At 39.0% G+C, this 25300-nt stretch overlaps 5 protein-coding genes and 2 long non-coding RNA genes across 7 annotated transcripts; 4 read left to right on the plus strand and 3 right to left on the minus strand.

Moving 5' to 3' along the window:
- Window positions 1–4930: 4930 nt before the first annotated feature.
- On the minus strand, window positions 4931–5862 carry LOC149394598 (transcription factor CSA-like). The gene is made up of 2 exons (XM_089614785.1): window positions 5458–5862; window positions 4931–5362 (listed from the first exon to the last, which is right to left on the minus strand). Exons 1-2 carry the CDS (start codon window positions 5807–5809, stop codon window positions 5253–5255), a joined length of 462 nt encoding a protein of 153 aa, XP_089470911.1. The 5' UTR covers window positions 5810–5862; the 3' UTR covers window positions 4931–5252.
- A 6907-nt stretch (window positions 5863–12769) lies between these two features.
- LOC149394599 (uncharacterized) lies at window positions 12770–13254 on the plus strand. Its single transcript, XR_016297027.1, has 3 exons — window positions 12770–12872; window positions 12946–13034; window positions 13127–13254. It is a non-coding gene; the product is annotated as an uncharacterized LOC149394599 (long non-coding RNA).
- A 243-nt stretch (window positions 13255–13497) lies between these two features.
- On the plus strand, window positions 13498–15329 carry LOC149394600 (uncharacterized). The gene is made up of 4 exons (XR_016297026.1): window positions 13498–13872; window positions 14155–14213; window positions 14397–14525; window positions 14933–15329. It is a non-coding gene; the product is annotated as an uncharacterized LOC149394600 (long non-coding RNA).
- Window positions 15225–16530, minus strand: LOC149394601 (proteasome subunit alpha type-3-like). The gene is made up of 5 exons (XM_089614784.1): window positions 16219–16530; window positions 16065–16138; window positions 15760–15978; window positions 15539–15695; window positions 15225–15463 (listed from the first exon to the last, which is right to left on the minus strand). The coding sequence occupies exons 1-5, from the start codon at window positions 16444–16446 to the stop codon at window positions 15392–15394; spliced, it is 750 nt and encodes a 249-aa protein (XP_089470910.1). The 5' UTR covers window positions 16447–16530; the 3' UTR covers window positions 15225–15391.
- Window positions 16531–17096: 566 nt separating this feature from the next.
- On the minus strand, window positions 17097–18319 carry LOC149394602 (syntaxin-111-like). Its single transcript, XM_089614783.1, has one exon. The coding sequence runs from the start codon at window positions 18177–18179 to the stop codon at window positions 17337–17339; it is 843 nt and encodes a 280-aa protein (XP_089470909.1). The 5' UTR covers window positions 18180–18319; the 3' UTR covers window positions 17097–17336.
- Window positions 18320–20186: 1867 nt separating this feature from the next.
- LOC149394603 (aquaporin SIP1-1-like) lies at window positions 20187–21397 on the plus strand. The gene is made up of 3 exons (XM_089616078.1): window positions 20187–20592; window positions 20671–20949; window positions 21024–21397. The coding sequence occupies exons 1-3, from the start codon at window positions 20296–20298 to the stop codon at window positions 21186–21188; spliced, it is 741 nt and encodes a 246-aa protein (XP_089472204.1). The 5' UTR covers window positions 20187–20295; the 3' UTR covers window positions 21189–21397.
- A 1400-nt stretch (window positions 21398–22797) lies between these two features.
- Window positions 22798–25083, plus strand: LOC149394604 (apyrase 2-like). The gene is made up of 6 exons (XM_089615087.1): window positions 22798–23612; window positions 23698–23903; window positions 23988–24079; window positions 24157–24371; window positions 24454–24643; window positions 24732–25083. The coding sequence occupies exons 1-6, from the start codon at window positions 23067–23069 to the stop codon at window positions 24839–24841; spliced, it is 1359 nt and encodes a 452-aa protein (XP_089471213.1). The 5' UTR covers window positions 22798–23066; the 3' UTR covers window positions 24842–25083.
- The last annotated feature ends 217 nt before the right edge of the window (window positions 25084–25300 follow it).

Here is a 25300-nt window from a genome sequence, read left to right on the forward strand (position 1 = left end):
ATATTCACACCGTTACTATTACTAACCACAACGAAGCTCTTCCTAGAAAATCAGTGTTTTTTTTTCATGAACCGTTACTTATCAGTGTTACTCACAAAAATAATCTGATGATGACATATTTTATTAATGTTGCTAGCCAAAATAACTGAACATTCCCATCATGACCGTAAAAAAAGGGTCGAGATAAAGAGAGGAACGACTAGTCCATAGAGTATAGACGCAACATTACGAGCAAATGTTTTTATAGGAGAGAATTTGGGACTTCAAAAGGACTAGCAAAATGATAAACTATGACCACGAATTGATAGTAGGAGCTTAAAGTCATGTGACTCAATGGTTACAAGTTGACTAAGGACACGTATACGGTAGTTATCACACATAATGAACAAATGAAGCCAAAAACCTAATGGTTATCGTAAAATAAAAGGGTCTGATCACATGTAAAAAAATGTTTACCGTTTGTTAATTATGAGATCAACCAACGACGAAGAAAACTCAAGCTATAACATGCAATCTCATACAAAGGAGAACACGCTCACATGATATACAAACTCATCTACTTTCTTCCCTTCCATTCAACACTCTCGTTATGGTTTATCTCTACTCTCTCCCTCTCTCTGAAAAATAACACATATATACTTTGTGTTTTACTGAAATGTCGAGTTTAACCTTTTGATTTTCAAAAATGTCTAGTTCATACTGTATGTTTAACTAAAATGACAATATTATACCTTGAAATGAATAACAGTGTCACAAGTCTCTCTTTCATTGATATTAACTCTAATATAAGAAAAACCGAATCAAATCCAAATCATTACCCCAATTTTCAAATTCCCAATTTTGAAATAAAAATAGCATTGAATTGAAATTAAATAATAAAATTCATATCTCCCAAGAGATGACTTCATTACGTGTTCGAATTGTAACTCTGAATCCTGGATTCTCTGTTCGAATCTGTGATTTTGATGACTATCAACTGTCGATTTTTACTCATTTGCCTCTTTCTGTGTTCTTCACGATTAAGATAATGTTGTTTAATTTTTAGTTTTTAAATAAATTACATATATGGTGAGAATGAATAAAGATAATTGGTGTTTACATATAAATAAAATAGTCAACGTCAATGAAAAATCAATGAAAATTCAATAAAAAGCAAATTTGTTGCACTGTTGTCTATTTCAGAGTATAATTTTGTCATTTTAGTTAAACGGAAAGTATGAACTCGACATTTTTTAAAACCAAATATTAAACTTGACATTTCACTAAAACACAAGATGTATATGTGTCATTTTTTCTTTATTATATATTTTTTTATTTAGAGACAATCATGCCCATATATTCACATATATTCAGGCCCACTTTCCTTGAAGATGTTAGGGTCAATTTATTTTCTTGGACTGCCTTATGCTAAAAAATTTATGGAAAAACATAACAAAACACTACGATCTGATTGTAGTGGCGAGTATATGTCTGAGAGAGGGTGTCTGTCTGCCGGAAGAACTAGAACTATAATGGAGATGGTACTTTACACAACAATCTTAAAAGTTCCATAAACTAAGATCTAAAATGAATGAGTATATCCTAAAAACAATGGGATTAAGAGTCCTGAACGAAAGTGAACATTTACAGAAATTGAAACTCTTTATAAAAACACATAAACAGTGAATACAAAACATAAGTGATGAAGTCAAAGAAGGGTAATGAAGGAATACAAATGATTTTGTGCAAGCCTAATACAACCAATGTCTTAAATTTTGTTGATTTTCTACAAATTTCCATGAATTATGCATTTTCTCTTCATAATACGAGACGACAAAAGCAGGACTTTCTTTTTTGTCGACGACTTTCATGATTCATTTTGGCAGAAAAAATAAGTGTCACTTCGGCATGATTTAGTGCAAATTCAACATCATTTCCGTTAGAAACAATTATCGAAAATTTCACGAAAACAAAAACCCCTGAAACCCAATTTTTTTCCAAAAGCTTCACCTTGCCATGATGGCATTTAATGTCAAGCTTGCATGCATGTAGTTAGAATTTAGCATTTTTTAGCCCAAAATCCTCTTTACTTTGGAAAAGTTCGGCAAATATGATGGAGGTTTGTAATTCTTCAAAAATATACTCAACTTTCTTAGAAGCTTGATTTCGAATCTTTATCTTCAACTTGTTTATTTAAGGTTGTTTTTTCTTCGTTGGAAACATATATTTTTCATATTTTTCGCAGACCTTTAATGAGCCACTAGATTTTCAGCGACCATTCAAAACAAAGTAGTAACCTTTTTCATCCTAAGTATATTCATAAATTTAAACAATTTGTTCAATGTTTAATTTAAAAATTAGGTAAATAGTCAATTAAAAAATTTGGAATCGCTATATAGCCAATGTTTCGTAAATCATAGGTAAATAGCCATAAAGATTATGTGGCCTAACAAATGGAAGTGGCTATTTATCTAAGATTTACGAAACTTTTTTCGTCTATTTAGCAGTCTCAAACTATAAATGTGGCTATTTACCTAATGGAGCCATATTTAATTACTTTTACTGAATATTTTATAAATTTGAAATCGAATTGATAATTAATATTATTAATCATTTTTAGAAACATGAAATTGAATTGGAGTTGAGAATTTCGACATGAAGTTTTATTGAATTTAGTTTATTTTAAGTCGTTTATTGGATTTAACATTTGTGGACATGTAGTGTGCTTGGAATAGTCACGTACCTAGTCTTGGATGAGCGCAAAATCACTATTCGAGATCTCAAATTGCTCAAGTAAGTTTAGGACAAACCATAATTGTACTTATTCAAGACTAGGCGTGTGACTATTTCAAGCACACCACATGTCCACAAATGTTAACTCCAAAAAAATGGCTTAACAGTTCAATATCCAATTATTATTAACTCTGCCCGCTTTATTTTAATTTTTTTATATACTTATTGATTATTTTGTTGTTCATTTTTTATAATTAAATTGATTCTAGGTGCAAAATATTGGAAGACAAAATATTTACAATAACTTTTTCGATGAAGAGCATACTGAGTTGAGCATAAATGGTTGACTTTATAAATTTATTTGACCAAAATTTTCTTAAAGATACACAAACCTATAATATGGAGCAAATATTATGAGAGTTGTTGATGATAATTAATGAAAGTTCTAGCGATCGTTCTTCTGAGCGTACGAAATGTGTCCTTTTTATATGCCCTTTTTCATAGTTTGTTGGTTTACTAGACCCATGTTCTTAGAGTTACTTGGTGACAAACCAATGCGTTTATATCTCCAAATGATTTATTTTATTCGTGGTCTCAGCTGTGCCCGGTAGTCTTTACTCTTATCTCTTATGATGTAGGCATTTCTTGCTCATTTTCTTTATTAGAACTTGTTAATCGCATTTGTGGATTTACACTTAGAACCGTCTTTGGTTCGATCTAGGGCCAGACTCTATAATCGCATGTAGATTGGGTGTGGTGAATTTCTTCTCTTCTCTCCGTTTCTAGTTGCCTCGTCAATGAATCGTTTTCGCGCTTCTCGCTTGTCATATGCTCGCCATTCTCGTCACATTCTTCGTGTTCTTTGAATTCTTTAGTTTTCAGGTCTTAGGATATTTTGCTTCTTCGTGTTCTTCGTCGAGTTCTTGAGTGTTTGCTTCTTTGAGTCTTCAACCCTTTGAATCTCTCTCCAAAGCCTTGCCTTCAACCCGTGAAACCTTTTCCGAATCTTCATCTTCAACCATTAATCTATCTTGAATCCTCGCCTTCAACCATTTGATCTCCTTTCCGAGTCTTCACGCCATTGTGTTCTTCGTATTGTTCGCGTTCCTCGTTGTTCTTGGATCTTCAACTCCTTCATGTTCATCGGCATAGAAGAGGCTTTGAGTTGGAGGCAAATAGGTTGAAGGCGAGTTTTCTCTTATGGCACATGGGGTTGGCGGCGAGGCTCATTTGGTGGCCAAAATAGGTTGAAGGTAAAGCTCATTTGGTGGACAAAATGAGTTGACGGCAAAGCTCATTTGGTGGCCAAAATGAGTTGAAGGCAAAGCTCATTTGGTGGCCAAAATGAGTTGAAGACAAACCTTTTTTTAATGGCCAAAGTGGGTTGACGGCAAGGCATGTTTGGTGGCCAAAATGAGTTGAAGGCAAACATTGTTTGTGGCCAAAATAAGCTTAAGGCAAAGCTTGTTCGTAGCCAAAATAAGTAGAAGGCTCGGGTTGAAGGCAAACGCCAAGTTGAAAGAAAGACTCAGGTTGAAGGAAAATGTTAGGTTGAAGGCAAGACCCGGGTTGAAGGCAAACGTCATGTTGAAGGTAAATATTAGGTTGAAAGCATAACCCGGATTGAAGGCAAGCGTCAGGTTGAAGGCATATACCAGGTTAAAGGCATGACCTGAGTTGAAGGCAAGCGTCATGTTGAAGGTAACACCCGGGTTAAAGGCAAAAGTCAAGTTGAAGATAAGACTCGAATTGAAGGCAGGACTCGGGATTGGCTCGAGGTTTGACCAAATGACTTTGCTAGCTTGTGGGCTTGGACTTTATGCATGAGCTTGCCTTGTTGTTTTTGCTTTCAGGGTGTCATTTTTACCTTATGAAAATAACGGCATAACAGACTCGGGCATTGATTTTTGGATGATATTTTGTACAAAAGAAACTGAACAATGAAAATAAATATGTACATTCATATACTATTATATATATAATATATATTATTGATTTTATAACACAACGAGCATTCAGTATGATGTTATTAATCTATTATCTCGGAAGGTCTAATGTTTTTAACTAAATTGTGTGGCGTTTTTACTAGTAAAATTCATCACTAATCCAGCCGCACGCATAAAAGCCCAATTATAATTATGATTCAAAAAACCCATAGATGTAATAGCCCAAGAAGGTTGTGAGTGATAAAAAGCAAAAGGACAAGAAACGGAACGATGAATGATATAGATAAAACATAAGTGAGTTGACATGACATCATCTTCTTAATTAGTGTTTCTCTTGGTCTGTAGTTGGTCAAAGATAAGGAAGTAAAGAAGGTAAAGAATAAACCACGTTTTTGTGTGTGAATTTATTAGGAAGGACCCACCACAGATAATGTGCGCTATATTTAGTCAATATTGATGTTAGGGGATTGATATCTCTTTGGTTCATGAACTAATTAACCATAATGGTGATAATGCATGCATTTGATTTGAAATGAAAGAAAGGAGAAACTGATATTATTGCTGGTTTGTTGAAATTGATTACATGATGAAGAATTAAGGCGCTCCCACACCCAGGAAGTCGATAAATGTGGTGTCGGAGGCGGAAGAGTGGTTATTGTCGGAATAATCCTCGTCGGAGGCGCTAGTAGTAGTGCTGCTCCCATCTGCAAACAAAACAGAACGAAGATGATATATATATATACACATATATATATATATAGGGAGAGAGAGAGAGGGTGAGGGTGCATAGTAAGGGTACGGTGGAGGGATCTTTGGCGGCGGGCTCGGATGACGTGCCAGTGGTTCTTGAGGGCGTTGTCGGTGCGGCCGGGGAAGAGCCGGGCGATGAGGGCCCACTTGTTGCCGTACATGCGCTGCGCCGCCAGAAGCCTCTGCTCCTCGTCCTCCGTGAAGGCGCGGCGGTTGATCTTCGGATCCAGCTGGTTGAACCACCGCAGTCGGCAGCTCTTCCCGGATCTGCCTTGGAGGCTCGTCGCGATCGAGTTCCAGTTCTGAGGGCCGTACACCGCCACCAGCTCCTTCAGCTTCGCATCCTCCGCCGCCCGCCAGTGCCCTCGCCCGCATCTCCGGCCACCGTCGCTCACCATCATACCATCCACTTCTACACAATCAGAATGAGGCTGTGGCTGTGTGTGTGTGTGTGTGTGTGTGTGGAGAGATTAATGAATGAATGAGAGTACGTAATGTAATGTAATGAAATGTAATGTAACGGTGGAGTGAGAGAGAGAGAGTGAATAAAGAAAAGGGATTGTTGCGTTGATAGAATCGAGAGCCGCTCGTGTGTGGTGTGTCTCGAACTCAACCAAACATGTGTTTGTCGCTTTGCGCCTCGCTTTTCTAACCCAAACGGAAATACCACATCACCACGTGACCCAACCTTTTCTTTGTTACACTATTAAGTATATATACACGCTTTTGAGTTATACTTATACAACAAACTAATTGCATTGCATCTCTAAACAAATTACAATTCAAACTCCTCATCTAATATTTTGACCACAGACATATTACCATAACGGTTTTCCTATCTATCAATATATGTACAAAATATTAATACGGCGTACACGTTGCAATCTTCTGTTTCCATGTATTGCATTTTCTGCATCATACGGACGCCACGTGGCGACCGAATAATATGCTTATATTATAATTATATTGTGTGATTGTACATTATATAAAACTATATGCATGCCTCGAAATATGTAAGTTGGACAAGGAAAAGGAAAAAAAAAACATAACCCGTTAAAGCATTTTTCGTAGGAAACAAAAGCAATGCAAACACTTTTTTATTCCTCACCGAAAAAGTAACCGAGCGGTTTCTCCAAAAGAGCCAAAAGTAAAGCATAAATATGAATTCATATTAACCATAACTCCAATCTGCCTCTGCTAACAATTTTCATGCTGTTTTTTTATTACTTTTTTTCTTCCAAAGATGTAAAATTGTAGTTCCATATGATATCTAATTACTTGATCTTTAATGGTCAAGACTCTAAAAAAAAATATGATCCACTTGCGACTCAAATTCACGACTTCGATATAATGTACCTAAAGACACTAAGATGCTAGATGCTATTCTTTTGTAAATTTTACTCAACTATGAAAAACCATCAATTACATATATGTTAATAAAAACAAGTTATTCATCATTTGTAAAAATCAATCTCTAATTATATCAAATATACATTATATGCGTTGTGTAAATACAAGTAACAAGCGGATAATGTTAAGAGTTCCACATTAAAATAAAATTTAACAAATTATGTGCAACAAGTTACTACTGACATTGTCCATTACTTTTGATATTGAACTCTATGATGCTTAACTTATATAAGAGCCCAACAAACTCAAATGGACACCGATCCAAAAATAATGGTATCTGACTCAAGATAGATGAACAAAAAGAGACAACATTTTAAGGTGGCATGTTTAAGATATCACATCAAAAATATGTTTATATGGTTGTGGGCTACTTTTGTTGATAAGTGCGTGTATATACGTACGAAATTAGATTTTTGGCTTGAATTCGAGCTTATTTTTAAATGCTTAATTTGATGGCTTCTAAAGATTTTTGTAGTGAATTCAAGTTTTGGACTAAAAAACACGGCTTATATATAACTTTCATTGAGCTAATTGTCGCTATTTTGGAACAATTGGAAGTTGATGCGCCTCTCCGTGCCACGTTCATGGCCAAAAAGAGGCAGAGTTCTCCATCATTTGTCCGCGCCGCAATCCATGACACTGTGCCGCGCTCCGGACCGCGGTGTCGGAAAAAAAAAAAGTTTCATTTGAGGGCATAAACAATCAAAATTGATCATTTCCGGAAAAATTCTAAACTTTTTCGCATGCCATCATAAACCCACTTTGTTGACAAATTATAGATGTTCATGAAATTGTGTTACTCTGTCACCACCGTAGTCATACATAATTATAGAATGGCCCCACAAAATATTCTTTTGTATCTCACGGTTGAAAGCTTAGTTTGGATGCATGAACCAGTCGGCGGATTGTTTTGGACACATGAGGATCGATATTATATTCCTATACTATTACTACTATTCGTACGATTCGAATATTAAAAAAGAAACACAAAGATAAGGAGCTCTGTAATGCAAATAACGAAACAATAGTCATACTTTGTCGCTTCTCTCTCCTTAGATTTGTAGTTGGAGTGGGGTCTCTATCAAAAAAGCTATAATGTTTGTCATGAACTAATCGACAAAGACAACGACTTCCCTTGCAGACCCAAATTAATCCAAGTTTCTAACACTAATTCGCTCCGTGTCCATTAATCCAAGTTTCTAACACTATATTGGTTATCATCTTAAAAATTATATCACATGTATTATTGGCCCCAATTGGCTTAACTTTGCTTTTTTTTTTAAAAAAAATTTTAAATCTGCTTTAAGAAAAAGATGATGTTTTTAAAAGCAAATAACTGTTTGATAAACTATTATAAAACAATTGTAGCTGTTAACAAAAATAAGTTGCCAATTCTCCTACAAATAAATCAAAATAAACCGAATTAACATAAATTAATTCTGAATTAACATGAATTAATTACGAAATAAACCGAATTAACACGAATTAACATGCACTAACACGAATTTACATGGATTAACACTGGTGAGAGCCGAGCAAACCTCGCGAATTCGAGATCAAGGCAGAGGTCTGGTCACATCGTCGTGCAGATCTGGGTCTGACATCTCCATGGATCGACACTCACCTGATGGGATCGCCGACACCGACGTCATTCTTCCTCGCGACGCATCTCCGACAACACTTCCTTCAATATCGAATGGCAGACTGTCTTCTCTGTGCGCCTTAGTCGCTTGAATCATATCCACACCATCGTCTTCCCAATGCAAGCACGCCAAGATCCATCGAGATAAAGACTAATTTGAGATTAATTGTGCACTCTTTTATATTATATCTCTAAATTTTATTTGTGTTGTGCTCTATCTATTTATATGGGTAATAAAATCATCAAAAGTTTCATCCCCCATACCTCATTAATTTCAAATTCAATATGCCAAGGTCCTACAAACAATATTTTAAATTTGAAAGGTATATATAAGGCTTCATTATGTATATATATTTACAGTTTCACATTGTTGTATATTCAACGCTTCGTAAATCTTAGGTAAATAGCCACGTCCATGTATTTACACGCGTAAATTGACGTAAATACACCACCATATTATTTCAATGAAAAAGTCAAACCAGGAATGCCTCGTTATGTTTGTAGTTATTTACCTAAGATTTACGAAACGTTAGATATATAGCAATCCCAACCTTAGAAACCCTAAAGTCGCCATAAATGCAAAACCAAACTTATAAATATTTATTGTGAGATGATTTCAAACGAAGAAATCTATGTTCTATTCCTCCACATATATAGCAATCTCAAACATATTAGTTGGTTAGTTACCTAATTTTTTGTATATAAAATGTATACTGTTTTGACTCTATGTAGCTTTATTATTGTTTATAATTTCATTTATAAGACGTTTACCATTGAAAAATTGCTATTTTTTAAAAGATTTTAATAGTTATTTAAGAAAATGTTTGTACCCTATAAGACACTTTTTATAAATTTTTCAAAAAAACTTTTTTTTTCTTATATATTTGGTTATTTATTTATTTTCTAACCTGTACACTTCAATATAAAATATAAAATTGTGCAATCTTTTTTATTAAATCTCTCTAAATTTTATTTGTGTTGTGCTCTATTTATATATGGGTAATAAAATCATCAAAAGTTTCACCCTCATACCTCGTTAATTAATTTCAAATTTAATAGGCCAAGGTCCCACAAACAGTATTTTAAATTTGAATAGTATATAAAAGGATGCGTTAGGTATATAATTATATTTACAGTTTCACATTGCTATATACCAACGTTTCATAAATTTTAAGTAAATAATCAGGTCCATGTATTTACATGCGTAAAATTAACATAAATACTGCATCATTTTATCATAATGAAAAGCAAATCAGGAATACCATGTCGTTTGTAGATATTTTTTATAAGATTCTAATTGCCGCTATTTATAAAAATGTTCGCACTATAAGACACACTAATAAATTTTTCAAAGAAAAAACACCTTTTTATAATTTTCCCCTTTTAAGAAAATGATTTATATTCTCAAGTTGTATTTATATTTTTGTTCTATATTGAGAAAATATTTAACATATCCTCTCTTGCCGTATCAATATCTTTTTCTTTTTTTTTTGTAGTTTTAACTAAATATTGGAGTCATCTCGTTGAGTTTCATTGTCAATGATTTTTCATTCATAATCTTAAGTACCCTATATATGTTTGTATCCATCAGATATATTACGCAATTTCTATCCAATCATGTATCCATACCATTGATAATAGAGCGATGCTATTTATCACGGGTCACGAGCCCAAACGATCCACTTATCCATTGACACGTGGCAATTTGTTTTTTGTGTTTAATGCTTTGTGGGGAGTCGTGCGAATTCGTGCTCGGGCTGAAAAGCATTTCTGTTGATAATAAGAGTCTATGGTACTTAAACTGCTATCCAGAGTCTGCCACCTGGCACTCCTTTGCCCCCCATCTTTGCTCGACACGTGGTAAAATCCCTGGGTAACACGTGGCTCTGTTTTGGTCAACACTTTCCCGGCCTTCTATCTTCTCTGCTCGGTTTTCTTCTTCCATTCTCCAACCAAAGTCCGTGGTTCTTTAAAAAAAAAACAACGAACCCAGAGGAGAGGAAAGGAGTTCTTTTCCAATATAATCTCCTCAAACTTCGTCTCCGACGGTGATTTCGTTGCAGACTCGGCCTAGAAGCCCTCTCCTAGGTGAGCTTTTTTTTAAAAAAAAACCACGAATTATAAGTTACTGAATATAGAGGAATCACAAGAACCCATGTTCTTAATCGACAATAATGTTTGAATTTCAATTTCTTCATATAATCAGGCCAAGCATTGTGTCGGATTGTCTCATCCTTCTGCCGGATTTCTTCGTCGGAATTTCGGTTTCACAGTCGATTCGCAGTGTACTATTTCGTCGCCAAAGGTAAGTATGCTCACAAATTCGCAACTGTCTCCTTCAGCGTAAGTTTAGTTATGGTGTTGGTGTCTATGTGTTGGTGATTTTGATTCGAGACTTCTTGAAATTGATTTCGAAACCGTAAACAAAACTAAGCCCGATCGAATGGAAATAGGGCGGTGAATTTGTAAATAATGATTTGTATCCATATACAGCTGCAGAAGATTAGGGAGTTACTCCACTTGACTGGAGCTTTATAAATTCGCTTACATGTTAGCGATGCAAGAAATTTTTTCTCGCAGGCATAGAAGCACATGGCGGGCTGTTATCTTTGCGTTGTTTCTTCTTGTTGGTCTGCAACACATTTATTTATTTTAGGATAAATTACACTCATGCCCTCTGAACTCAAGGGTCGGTAACGAACTGCCCCCTAAACTCGAAAAAGTCACAAAAAATCACATGAACTCTCATTCTGTTAAAGTATTGCCCCTTCTGTCAAAAATATTCTGTTAAAATGAGCACATGACTCTCACGTGATTATTATTTGAAGGGAAAATTATTAAATAATTAATAATATATTTCTATCTCTCTATCCTCTCTCTCTCTTTCCTTTTTTTTCTTCTTTTCTTCTCTGCATTTTTTTTCTTTTCTTCAATAATAATGAACGGGTTCCAAGTGAACTATACTCCATTGAACTGTAACGAGCAAACGATATTCACTTAATGGATTCAAGTTATTTATTTTTTCATTTATTTTCTCATCCTATATTTCCATGTTTCTCACAGCAATCAAACAAAGCTGATTTTTTTTCTTTTTAAGAGAAATTACAGTTCTTTGGGTATTATTGCTTTCGACACGAAGTTCCAGAGATCAACAAAAATTCGAACAAACATACAAAATTAGGGGTCAGCTCATCTTTTACCCTATCAAAACCAAAATCAAACAGAACCACCTGAGCAATCGAAAGAGAACACTCATCAACGAGCCCGAAGTTACGCGAAGCCTTTTGAGCACGGAAATCGAGAGACCGACCAAAGCCGACTCGTCAAGCGAACTCAATTTCGGCTCTCCGATCTCCGAATCGGTCTTCAACCGGAGAATTCCGGCAGATAAGCTCAGATGACTCGGTGCATCGTCGCCATCGCCGCCGCGTTGCGAGGAACTCACCGCGGAATCCAGGAGAGCTTTCGTGGAAGCGAGAACCAACGGCTCTCTTCTTCTCCTCTCTCTTCCCGCCATTGATTAGGATACCAAGCTACTAAACCAGTACCAAATTCCCCTAAATATATACTGTTAAATTTTCTATATATTCAAGCGCTTGTTGTTGTTGATGCTTGATGAGTTGACGATACAAATAAATAACGCAAAACAATGCAGAGTCACTCGGTGCAAGTTGGTTTTCGCTGTAAATAAATCTGTCAAAACTTTTTTTCCTCTGCAAGGGTTCCAAGTCCTCATGATCGAGAAAGACGAGCAATTGAGAAGAATTACGAATCGGAGCCAATTTGATATCAATTTGGGTAACTTGATAATAATAATAATAATAATAATAATAATAATAATAATAATAATAATAATAATAATAATAACTGAAAGTAACTTGATAATTATACATGTTTTAAATCACATTTGATATCCACGTCACCAAATTTTTAACAGAGTTAGAATAAATTTGACGGAAGGGGCAACGTCGCAGCAAAACAATAGTTCAAGATAGTTTTTGTGGAAATTTCGAGTTCAGAGGGCAGTTCGTTACCGACCCTTGAATTCAGGGGGTATTCTTGTAATTTATCCTTTATTTTATCTTAAATTAAATTATACAAAACCAAAAAAAGGGTGAATAATTTCGTTTATAAGAAAGTTTGCAAGCTTGTGTTGTTTATCAATTCTAGGGTTGTTGATTAGTAGACTATTTACACTAAATGGTTTTGTATTGATTTCCTAAATGTAATCTTTGTGATGCTCTCCTAAATATGTATCTCTGTCTATGTTTTCTTTTTTATATAATTATTTTTTAATATTAGCAGTTTACAACGGCCCAGGAGTCCCTGCATAGCTTTCCCGAAGGCGCAATAATACCGTTTAGTTCAATGGAGTCGGCATTAGCGCATCGCAACTTGACGAATACATTTAGGTATTTCTGCTTCCGAATCTCAGCTCTCTCGAGCTTCATTTTTCTTGGATTTTAGATGGTTTTTTTTTTTAAGTTATTGAAGTGCAAGTCTTAGTGGCTCAAAATGGGGAGGTCTAGAGAGTAACGCACGGACGAATGTATTTGTGAAGATAAACCTCGACGGTACGGGTATTGCTATAGTGTACTCAAATTCCTTTCCTTAATCATATGTTCGATGTGAGTACTTAGTTTTTCATTTTTTGTTGTCGGTTCAGTTTTGGTCTCGTATTGATTCAGCGGGAAGATTTTCCCGAGCGGACTCGCCGCCGAGCAGTATGAGAAAGCGGTTGAATCGGCAATCAAACAACTAAGGATTTAAGGAACTAATATTTGTGGCATTGTGAGTTTCTAATTTTTGTTGTCTCTGATCGTAAGAAATGACCTTCTTTGTTGGAATACCATCGATCATATTTGCTATAACATCCAAGTTTTAGAACATTTATAAGTTTGACCTTGTATTGAGTATAGGATTTCTCTTTCAGTCTGGTATGGCGTGTTTGTGCGGGGCCGTTGTCTAGGATGTCCCTGTCTACTCTCGGATTTGTATTTTCTTTTTTTGGGCTTTTTTCCAGTTTTTAATAAAAGTCCATGTTTCTTTTAAAAAAAATTATAAGTTTGACCTTAAAACTAATTATTGGTGGCCTCAGAGTTGCTTATTGTCTTATAAATTTCTTAAAACTTGCATAGGTTCATTTGTCTTTTGCAATGCTTGAGCAGTTTGATCTCTGAATGAAATATTGAGATTTATGAGTTCATTTTCTCGGTAATTTGCGATCATACCAGTGGGAAATATTGAGATTTATGAGCTACATTTACCTTCCTAATATGAAATTATTTACATTAAAGATTAATTGTGTTGTTAGTTTGCTCGTAGTTGTATGGAGATATGCAGGTCTATTGCTGACACCAATGAAACCACATTAGAAAAAGGCTTTCAAACAGCACGGCAAAATAATTGAAGGTAAAAAAAACAATATGCTTTTGACATTCTTTACTAAGGTTTTGTTTTTCTGAAATGGAAAACTTTGTTATATGGATCGCAGTCAAAGAATATGCGATCATACGAGTGGGTAACTGAAACGATATGGTTTCATAGCATATTGCTAGCGTAGCTCATAAGTCTCTTAAAGAAATAGTCGGTCATGTAATTTTCAAGTGTCAAAATTTGTTCATTTTTTTCAACAATTTTTATGTTATTGTAAGGCAGAAAGAATTACTGACCTCGTATAATTTTTTTGATCAGCTTCTCGATGGAAGGAATATCAGCGTACAATTTGCCCGTTATGGATAAATATATGTGAGGTTAGTTTTTCATCTTGTTTTTTTATTTAGAGTACAATTGTGTGCTTATATTGATTATCTTCAAAAGATTGATAAAATCTTGGTATCTACTTTTGTATTTATGTTTCCATTGAGAATGGGGTTGAATGAAAATGGCTAGGATATGATCTCAATTGACTGCTGATTTGATATTATGCAATGCAGATTACCGAAAAAAGACGTAAAAGCGGATGGGAAGAATGATATTGCCCAGTTCATCAGAGATCGAATCGAATATCACTCTTCCAGCGAGTTTTGGCTCCGTAGAAGTTAGGAATAGAAATTAAAAAGAGAGTAAGTTACAGAGACAAATAAAGTGTTAGAGGGAAAATAGAATATTTTCTGATTAAAATTTATAGCTAGGAGTATTTAAAAAAAGAGAAATCTTGACTAGACCATATGCACAAGTATGCTTATTTAGACATGTGATTAAGTAGAAAACTCTAGAGAGATTGACCACTAATTCATATGAGATCAGAACAACGTAAACGAAAAAAAAAAAAATTAATAACAAAATGAGACAAGAGACAAATGAAATGCTTTATCTTTATGTAAATCCTAATATAAAGTAAACTTTCTTAAATAATATTCTGACAATAGACTGCAATAGAAAGACTAAAACCTAAAGTTTATTGATATTGCAGTTTAGGCTTTCATGAGCTTTGTTGTCCTTTGGGTTTACTGTATTTTTCATTTTGTAGGCTGCCTTGCAAGAAAGATGTACATAGTAGTGCGAGAGGAAGCAGCTGTTGTATTGATACAGACACACATCCGAAGCTGGATATTGAAACAAGCATACTTACAGCTACATGTAGCCTCTCTTACTATCCAGTCATGCATTCGGGGTTTCACAATTCGCCAAAGGTTTTTTCATGGTAAAAAGCATAGAGCTGCCACTTTAATCCAGGTAGATGTTTCTCCCAAAGTGCAACGCGAATGAGATTGGTTTTTCAAGTAAACCTAATTAGCAAAGGAAGTGCTAGTATAGGTATATAGGCTAATCAAATGAATGGATGAGTGCAATTGGTTTCAAGAAAACAAAGTTGACGACAAAGGGGAAATAAGTTGGAGAATTCAGTGTGTGTTCATCATCTTATACATGACTAGAGGAATTATAAAAAAAAAAAAAAAAGAAAGAGAAAGAGCAATGGAGAAAAAGCTTAGTCGGCATCCATTTCTTCCAAGGCAGCTTTGGCGGCGGTCTTGGCCTCCTCAAACAGGTGCTGAGGAACCTGAGACAAAAACAAGCACCACCATTCATTTGTAACTGTTAAGCTAATATTCAGAGATTGCGATAAAATAAATACCTTCTGGTGTTGGCGGTTGGATTCGTCGCAGACCCAGGTGAGCTCGAGCTCAAAGTCTTTGTCTTTGGCGTCGTCGTGGATGGAGTAGATGATCTTGGCAACCTCCACAATGGCTTGTCGGCACGTCAGCTGGGACAGAGGGAGCTTCTCGATCTCACTGCAATTCCATGGAATCAATGAATGAATATATGAAATGGAATGGTATAGAGTTAGGTACGTACGTCTTGGCTTGCTGGCGGCCCTTGCCGATGGCGGCGCCCAAGTAGCGGTAGGAGACGCCGGAGGGCTCGACCATGTAGAGCTGAGGGCCGTCGCGGTCGTAGCCGGCCAAGATCACACCGCACCCGAACGGCCGCAGCCACCAGTAGAGGGTGCAGAGGTGGGCGTAGCTCGCCACCCGCTCCGCCAGCTCCTTCACCGGAATCTGCTCTCCGTAAACACTACATCCATTCCCACACCATCATCCATTTATCATCTCATCTCATCAACACACACACACATTCACTGACTCACCGATTCAACTTACCTCTGGTAATTCCCTGCCTCCGACTTGGCGCGCGCCACAATCTGCCTCCCATCCGCGGCCAAGCCAGCCACGGCCTGCAATGCAATAACTCCAATTTCAAATGGAAAACCCTAAAAGACCCTAAGAGAGAGAGAGAGAGAGAGAGAGAGAGTACCATGCCGGAGTGGCTGTGGACGGAGTGGATGCGGCGGTTGGAGCCGGGGAGCATCATCTTGGAGGCGACGAGCTTCTCGACGCCGAGGACAACGCCGTCGCTGCACTTTAGGCCCACCACCGTGCCGCTGTTGTCAACCGCCTTCGCCGCGTACTCGATCTGAAACACTCTCCCGTCCGGCGAGAACGTCGTCACCGACAGATCGTATCCTGTCCCGATGCTGCTCATCCTTCCTCACTTCAGATTCAAATCACTAATAAATCTCTTTCTCTGCGTCTGAATCCCCTTTTCTTTCTTCTTCACCTTAGTAGTGTACCCAACTCTTTTCTTTTTCTTCAAGAAAAATAAAACTTAACTTTGATCGTATTCCCACAATACTAAGGTGAAGACGGGCTGGACTTCTTTCAAAACATGGGCTGAAGGCCCACAACCACAATAGCCACAATCTGCACATGAGCCCGTTTTCCCTAGCAAACTCCCACCAGGAATATTACAAAAATAGCGTTTTGAGGGTAACATTTATAAAGTAATGGCGATTTTTAAATCGTTTCAAAACTATGAAAATAACAACCAAATTGGGACCTGAAGTGAACTTAGCGACACACAATGTTGACAAAGAGAAAGCAATCTCAAGTGTAAGAAATTAGAAAACAGAATGACTTGTGCTCAGATGTTGACAGAGAGTATATATACTACAATTATGACCTTTAGATCGACAGGACTCATGAACCACCAAGTCGTTTTTAACAAAAATGTTCAAACTTCATAGCAACCCAATTAGGCTTTGAACTCCCTGGTCCCGTAGTTGTTTTCAAAGCCAAAAGTACACCATTTGTTTGTTGATTTAATAACTTTTTTAGAGCTGCCACCAAAGAGGATATATCCAAAGAGAGGACTTCGGGTGATTGTGAATCATTGATGGACTGACAAATGAAACATAAACAGCATAGCATCACCCAACTTAGTGAAGAAGCTGTTGGACTGAAATTGTTCAAAATCTCTGGATTAATGTAAAAGTATATGAGCATTCATTCCACAGAAGAAACAATAGAATAGAATAGAGTAGAGTCTAAGAGGAGTGAGTAAAGCGAGTAGCCTCAACGGAAGGAGTTGAGGGGCTAAGAGGCAGAGAAGGAAACGGCGATGGGAACGACGATGAGGAGGACGAGGCAGAGAAGGAGGATGAGGGCGACGCAGGCGCAGCGGCGAGAGCTCCTCTGATAGTCCTTGGCGCCCTTGAGCTGAGTGGTGCCGGCGGCCACGTAGTGAGACGCGTTCACCACGTGCTGCTCTATGTCGTCCAGCTTGTCCCCCTGCGCCTCCACCATCACCGCCATGTCCAGAAACACCTGGTGCAGCTGCAGCAGGCTCGCCTCTATCTCGCGCGCCGCCCCGTGCCGCTCCTCCATCTCCGCCGCCGTCTGCTCCGTCGCCGCCATCATCCTCTCGACGGCGGCCTCGTCGGCGGTCTCTCCGGTGAGGGTGAAGTGGCGGCGCTCCACGGCCTCCCGGTGCTCCGCCATCATGCGCTGCCTCAGCCCCTGGAACTCCATCATCACCTCCCGCAGGCGCTGCCGCAGCCCGGCCGTGACCGCCGAGCGGCTGCGGCGCTGCACGTCGTGGCCGCCGCCGCCGCACTGGCGGTCCATGTCCTCGAGGCGGGCCCGGATGGCGCGCGCCTTCTTGAGGACGAGGACGACGTCGGCGTTGATGCGGGCCCGCACTGCCCTCAGGGCGTCGGCCTTGTGGAGGCTCTTGGACTCCTCGTTGGACTGCTCCAGCTTCGCCAGCAGATCGCGGAGCTCGGAGATCTGCTGCTTCACTCCCTCCGCCTCCTCCAGCAGCAACCCCATCCCCGCGTCCCCGGGCCCCATCTCCAAGTCCGCCGCCGCCTCCTCTTTCTTCGCCGCCTTCTTCAGATCCACGTAGCTCGTGAACGATTTCGTCATCAGGTCGTTCATCTTCGAACTCACGCACGGCACACACAACTTAGTCTTTGGAAAATGATTTCTTATTTCTCTTCTATTAGATGAGAGATGAATGTGAAAATAAAACGCTTTATCTGTATCGGATCGTTGAAAACCTGAAACAGCTTATATAAAGAGACACCACTCCACTCGCTCACCACCACACACCAAATGTAACCGTTGTGCTTCATTCAATGCAACGGCTATATTCTTCAACGTCTTTAGATCTCGCTGTCTTTTGTTTCTCTACTAATTAGATTTAGATCTCGTCTATCTAACAAGCTAAAGCTCCCCTCTATCTCCTGGGCCTGGATTCATTCCGATTGGGCCCAACCCAAAAATGGGACCCTATTTTAAAAACTAAAGAGAAAAATACCCCAAAAATGTTTATTTATTTATGAGCACTGCTATGTGTCACGAGCCCGAATTTGAACGATCCACACAATTCGTGATAAGTGGAACAATTTTAAGCAATTTTTAGGCTTTATTGCTTTGTTGGGTAATCGTGAGAGTCGTGAGTTCGTGTCAGAAATCATTACTGTTTATTTATTTATTATATACAAAAGAACTCCAGCTTTTCCACGCTTACAAAATAATATCCTAGTTTTTAATTGGGATTCGTGCGTTGAGATTCCCAATCTATTTGATTGCTTCTCTCTCTCCAATGATCGGATCAGTAGGTCTATGAATATTACAAACGAGAAACCAGAGCATATAAGAGCTTTTGGACGAGAGATCTACAATTATTTGCCTTTGAATTTGTCTTAATTCTGGTATTAATTTTGCTTTAGAGAAAGAATTATGACGTAATAATAAATTTGGAATGGAACGAAATCCAAGAATTCTGGGTAGGGAATGAAAAGCTTGTGAAGATATACGAGAACAACGGCATTTGACTCATTGCGACTGAAGCTATTGTCTCGTAGATGGCGATTCGCATTTCAGTCGGAGGGTTGGCCCTCTCGGTATGTTTGTGTAAATTTTTGTTAATGTCTATGTAAATTTGTGTTTAATGTTGGTATATTTGTGTTTATATGCGTTAATGTCGATAGATTTGTGACAAAAACGCAACTTGAATAAATTTGTGAGACTACGATGTAGCCTTCGAACGCCACAGTGAAGCTCTCTTGATCGGTCAAATCAGCAGTGAAGATCTAAATATATATTTTTTTAAGGATTTGTGTAGTCAATAAAAGGAAGAGTTATATTTTTTCGTCTTTCATTTTTTTTTGTATTTATTTATTTTATTTTTGTTAATTATTTTTTTTAATAATTATATATTTAATGAAAAATATTTTTATCTTTAATATTAATTTATTTTAGTATAAAAAATTAAATATTGGATACTTTTTTAATATCAAGTTTGAGAATAACTACGTAGCTAGATCGTCATTCTATTTATACTCCTTTTAAAAAAAAAAATTGATGTAGTCTAAATAGTTTGAACTTTGAAGATACCACATATATTTGAAATATTTGGTTTTATTGATATCCTATGATCGAGGGTCTCCTTGGCCCGTCCAAAAGATACATTATTGACTATATAAGATATTGAACTCCGAGCCAAAAAAAAAACCAATAATTGAATGACATATTAAATAGTATACAATTAAGTTTAAATTATAGTATAGATATTCAAAAAAGAAAAACAAATCAAGGGATAACTCATTTGAAAAGAAAGTGATCTATTAAAAAAAGTGATATCATGCTAGAATAAAAAAGAAAAGCAAAGATAATAAGTATAAAAAAAAAAGGAAAAAAAAAGCATAGAATAAAAAAAAGAAAAGAAAGTGATCTATTAAAAAAAGTGATATCACGCTAGAAAAAAAAAAAAAAAAAAGAAAGTGATAATAAGTATAAAAAAAAAAAAAAAAAAAAAAAGCGATATTCATGCGAAAAGTAAAGATAGTGAGGAATTGACGATGAGTAAAATAGAATAAAATAAAATATTTTGACCAAAAAAAGAATAAAAAAATAAAAAGGAGGTGGCATTAGAGTAGTAGTGGTATTAGGTGAATGGTAAGTGAGTTGAAAGTAGAAAAGAGGCGTAGCGAGTTTGTAGACGAGTGGTTGTTGCCTTTTGGAATTTGGATCTGTAGATTCATTATCGATGGGGATCGTGAAGGCGGCGGTGGGGGACATGGCCGTGACCTTCTTGTGGATCATTTGCGCTTCCTCCCTGGGCGCCCTCACGGCGGCCATATCCGCGGCGGCGGGGGTGCAAAGCCTTGCCTGGGCGCCCCTGGCGATCACCATCTTTTTAGTGTTCCTTCTGGTCATGGGCTTCAACTTCATCGGCGGCCTCCTCGGCGGCGCCAGCTTCAACCCCACGGCCATCGCCGCCTTCTACGCCGCCGGCCTCGGCCCCGACTCCCTCCTGTCCATGGCCGTCCGCTTCCCCGCCCAGGTCACACCTATAAATAATCACTCTCTTGATTTGATTGATTTGAGTTTGAGAATGATTTGAGAATGATCGAAAGTGCAGGCGGTGGGGGCGGTTGGGGGAGTGATGGCGCTGAGGGAGGTGATGCCGATGCCGGAGGAGTACAAGAAGATGGTCGGCGGGCCGTCTCTGAAGGTGGACGCTCACACCGGCGCCGCCGCGGAGGCCGTTCTGACCTTTGCAATCACTCTGGCCGTACTTCTCATCGTCGTCAAGGGCCCCCGCAGCCCCTTCCTCAAGAACTTGCTCATCACATTCGCCACCGTCATCATGGTCGTCTCCGGCTCCTCCTTCACCGGCCCCTCCATGAACCCAGTCAATGTACCTACTTGACTTTTGAGATCAATTCATTCTGATTCATCACTCACTATTGTATTGACTATTATGCCACGCAGGCCTTCGGTTGGGCTTACGCGCTGGACAATGGGCACAACACATGGGATCACTTTTACGTCTTTTGGGTCTGCCCATTCATCGGAGCCATCTTGGCCGCCTGGTTCTTCCGTGCTCTCTTCCCCCACAAACTCAAACCCACCCACAAGAAGAAGAAAAAGGCCTAACCCTCATCTCTCTTCCCATCTTTCTTTTTTCATTCTTTACCATAATGCTCAATAATGTTGTTATTAGAGTACAATAGCATATTGTTTTTTTACGCTCTTGGTTTCATTAATTAGTCTATAGTCAACTTTCACTGCCTGCGATTTATGTGACATCTCATGCGATTTCGCTTAACTTTGAGGTTTACAAAAAGTGCATCAAGTTGTGGTCTTGAAGCATCCTCTTGCTTTTGCTTTTGTTTGGGTTGATCGCACTTCACTATAAAGTTTAATCGATGAACAATAAACTAATGGATGGTAATGGTTTCATAGCAGTCTGTCTTTCATTCGAAAGCACTTACTTTACACATAAATTATCGTTTACATAAAGAAATATAAGTGTGGTGATCATACAAAATGATGTAGTCTGTCGTCATCCAGATACAAAGTTTGAATCTTTTATAGAATGTGGATCGGGAAGTCAAGTAGTTGCATTCTTTTTAGTGTTTAAATAGCCATAATAATGAATTGTTGTTTGATGGCAAATTAACGGCAATCATTTCTATGAATTGAAAGAAATTTAAACGCCTGTTTGTAATCATGGGCTAATTCCTCAATGTACTACGACTGATTCCAATATTTTGTTGTACATTTTTTTTAAAGAAAGGTCTCAGACCTGAATTAAATCAAGGCATGTCAGCCAAAACTCCTTCTATGTCAAGAGGGAGTGTAGAAACCCAAATTACAACATCTACAAAAAGTATGGCCATTTTTACAAGATTACGAACCATCATATGACATTGTGTAAACATATACCAAAACAACAAAAGCTCGTGATGATAATATAACAATACCCCTAGGGTTACGAAAAATACGCCAAACTCCTCACGGTACACCACACAATCCTCCAACTAGACCCTCGCTTAATCCCCTCCCGACCCCATAAGAGACCGTTCAGCAAGCTTTATAAGAGGGACTAAACTTTAGCTCGGGATTGTTTGAATAACGGCCTTAAGAACCACCTCTTTCCCGCCTAGAAAAAGAAAGTTATTTTCCAGCTCCGAATCTTAGCCCAAAAGAAAGTTGATAGAGTCATTCTTCAACTTTTAACAACAACGAGCACCGTCTTGTTTCATAGTAAAATCCATCTCCAATTCTCGATTGAGTGGCGCTCATTGAATGACCATAGGTTTTCATCGATCTATCGAAATAAATATATATTTGCCCAATTCTCGGAACAGAGCTGCCATCATGTGTTGCATAGCTTGGAAGTCCGGCGGCGTAGCTGATAAGAATTGCACCACCAACCGGGGTAGCAACCCTTTGGCTGCAACACTTGACAAAGCTAATTCAACACTTTAGTGGATTTGGTTTGGAGTTGACAAACACACGCTCTTTTTAGTTCCTTTATTAGGTGGGAATGTGCTATATTTTTATGTTTTATATTTTTTTTTGTTTATGCTTGAAATTTCTGTTTATATATAGCATGTACGTGACATAACATTTTGAAGTTCATATGTAAAACGAGATAGCAATTTATTAAAATAAGTAATTAGTTAAAAAAATTTAAGAAAATACAATAGTAAATATTTATGTTTTTTTTTTTTTTTTTTATCGAAGTAAATATTTATGTATTTGGTCCTCATTGTTGTGCTTATTACTTGATTGGCTGCGTGTGTGTGTCGGGTACGAAAGAGAGAGGGAATGCGAATGTGAAAGAATAGGAAGGAATTGTTGGTTGCGATCGGATCGTGGGAGGGCAAGCTGGAGAGCGTTCAAGATCCGAAGGTGGGTCAGATCCGGTACAGATCGGCGTCATCGACGGAGCTGGTGATCGACAATTCGCCTCCGTCGTCGTCTTCGTCGTCGTCGTCGTCTTTGTCGTCTTCGGGTCTTTTCAAAATGCTGAAGCGCCACGACAAGAGCCGCCGCTACAGAGGCATCGCCCTCCTCGTGGCGGCGCCTCTGCTCCTCATCTCGTTGGTGGTGTATCTCCTCCCTCCTCGCGACGGCGCCGCCCCCTCTCTCTCCAACCGCAAGCTCCCCCAATCCTCCTCCTACGCCGTCATCTTCGACGCCGGCAGCTCCGGCAGCCGCGTCCACGTCTTCCGCTTCGACGCCTCCCTCGACCTCCTCCCCATCGGCGGCGCCCTCGAGCTCTTCATCCAGGAGAAGCCCGGGCTGAGCTCCTTCGCCGCCCACCCCAACGACGCCGCCGCCTCGCTGCTCAACATGCTCTCCAAGGCCACCGCCGCCGTCCCCGCCACTCTCCGCGCCTCCACTCCCGTGCGCGTGGGGGCCACCGCCGGCCTCAGGTCTCTCCCCGGCGACTCCTCCGAACGCATCCTCGAAGCCGTCAGGGACTTGCTGAAGCGGCGCTCCCATTTCAAGGTCGACTCCAACGCCGTCACCGTCCTCGACGGCACTCAGGAAGGAGCCTTCCAATGGGTACTCTCTCACAGACTCTCAGAGGAATTCAATTAGTAGAGATCTGGTGACTATCAATTAGGACATGTGATGTTCGTTTGCGCAGGTGACCATAAACTATCTGCTGGGCAATCTGGGGAGGCAGTACTCGGACACTGTGGGAGTGGTGGACCTGGGCGGCGGCTCCGTCCAAATGGCCTATGCCATCTCCGAGGCTGATTCTGGGAAGGCCCCGAAGCCCATTGATGGAGAGGACACGTACGTGAAGCAGATGAAGCTCAAAGGCAAGACTTACTATCTCTACGTCCACAGGTCATTCCCTCACTTTCTCAATCTAATTTATGTTTTTTTTTTACCATCTCTGAGGTAGTCAATATTTCCTATTACGTGTCCCAGTTACTTGCATTACGGCTTACTCGCTGCTCGAGCCGAGCTCTTAAAGGTCACCCCAGACTCCGCCAACCCCTGCATCTTAGCCGGTTATGACGGTACACGCTCATCTCTCAATGCTTATACGAACAAACAAACAAACAAACGAGTCATTTCTTGCTTTGGGTTCATTCAGGGTCATACAAGTACGGAGGAGAGGGTTACAGGGCGTTTGCAATGGGATCTGGTTCGAGCCTAGGGGAGTGCAAGATGGTAGCCGCAAAGGCTCTGAAGACAAAAGACACGTGCACTCACATGAAGTGCACCTTCGGCGGTGTCTGGAACGGCGGAGGCGGAGATGGCCAGAGGAAACTCTTTGTGGCTTCCTTTTTCTTCGACAGGGCTGCTCAGGTACAGCCATCCCTTTTTTTTCTCCTTCCTCTTTGTGTTGTAGATGAGTGAGAGACAGACATGTCCTATCGTTGTTGTGTAGGCTGGTTTTGTGAACCCCAACGAGGCCAAGGCCACGGTGAGTCCCCAGGACTTCGAAGACGCAGCCAAGCGTGCGTGCCAAACCAATCTCAAGGATGCCAAGGCGGTGTACCCGAATGTGGACGAGGCTGACCTGCCCTACATCTGCATGGATCTGGTGTACCAGTACACCCTGCTCGTCGACGGTTTCGGTACATATTCTCTCACTCTCTCTTTCTACATTCATTCATTCTTACATGTGATGATCGGCTTCTGATGAGCGCTGTGTTTGTGGGACAGATGTGGACCCGTGGCAAAAGGTGACGCTGGTGAAGAAGGTCAAATATCAGAACGATTTTGTAGAAGCGGCATGGCCACTAGGCAGTGCCATTGAGGCCGTCTCTGCTTAAACTTTTATTCATTTTTGGTACCACAATTCTTACGGACCGCACTCTATTCAACCTCAACTCCACACACCTCTCCGCTTACCCTTAATATAGATTCATTTCATACACCTTGTCTTTCTATTACCAAATAAATATATCATTTGTTGCTGCTCGGATTGCTTATTGTTTGTAATTCAACTTCACACTTTAATGTCTGTCTGTATTCGTGCTATTAATTTAGTGAAAAGTGAGAACATTTTTGGGTAGCTTCTTCTTTATTTTCTATTTCAAATATAATCATCATGTTGTTAGTATATAAAATTTGTCATCGGAATGTTAAAGAAGCAATCACATAAAACAAATAAAGCAAACACAGACTTGTGTCAAAGTTTTGTAATTTATCTTTTGAAGCCATTGAGTTTTATCCTAAAACTGAACCATTTAATTATTAGAGAGTTATTGAGTTAAAAAGAATTTCATTAG

The sequence above is a fragment of the Urtica dioica genome, chromosome 5 (genome assembly GCF_054948205.1).
Source record: "Urtica dioica subsp. dioica isolate 48M chromosome 5, U.dioica_male_clone48M_v1_H2, whole genome shotgun sequence".
Classification (NCBI taxonomy): domain Eukaryota; kingdom Viridiplantae; phylum Streptophyta; class Magnoliopsida; order Rosales; family Urticaceae; genus Urtica; species Urtica dioica.

Bases quoted from the DNA above. Each gene is read 5' to 3' on its own strand.
- LOC149394598 (XM_089614785.1), bottom strand. From the start codon at position 5,809: ATGATGGTGAGCGACGGTGGCCGGAGATGCGGGCGAGGGCACTGGCGG. The intron at 5,363-5,457 runs GTACCCTTACTA...TTTTGTTTGCAG, and splicing joins CCGCCAAAGATCCCTCCACC to ATGGGAGCAGCACTACTACT.
- LOC149394601 (XM_089614784.1), bottom strand. From the start codon at position 16,446: ATGAGCAGCATCGGGACAGGATACGATCTGTCGGTGACGACGTTCTCG. The intron at 16,139-16,218 runs GTACTCTCTCTC...ATTGCATTGCAG, and splicing joins TCCACAGCCACTCCGGCATG to GCCGTGGCTGGCTTGGCCGC. The intron at 15,696-15,759 runs GTACGTACCTAA...ATGGAATTGCAG, and splicing joins GGCCGCCAGCAAGCCAAGAC to TGAGATCGAGAAGCTCCCTC.
- LOC149394602 (XM_089614783.1), bottom strand. From the start codon at position 18,179: ATGAACGACCTGATGACGAAATCGTTCACGAGCTACGTGGATCTGAAG.
- LOC149394603 (XM_089616078.1), top strand. From the start codon at position 20,296: ATGGGGATCGTGAAGGCGGCGGTGGGGGACATGGCCGTGACCTTCTTG. The intron at 20,593-20,670 runs GTCACACCTATA...TCGAAAGTGCAG, and splicing joins CCGTCCGCTTCCCCGCCCAG to GCGGTGGGGGCGGTTGGGGG. The intron at 20,950-21,023 runs GTACCTACTTGA...TATGCCACGCAG, and splicing joins CCTCCATGAACCCAGTCAAT to GCCTTCGGTTGGGCTTACGC.
- LOC149394604 (XM_089615087.1), top strand. From the start codon at position 23,067: ATGCTGAAGCGCCACGACAAGAGCCGCCGCTACAGAGGCATCGCCCTC. The intron at 24,080-24,156 runs GTACACGCTCAT...GGGTTCATTCAG, and splicing joins CATCTTAGCCGGTTATGACG to GGTCATACAAGTACGGAGGA. The intron at 24,644-24,731 runs GTACATATTCTC...TTTGTGGGACAG, and splicing joins CCTGCTCGTCGACGGTTTCG to ATGTGGACCCGTGGCAAAAG.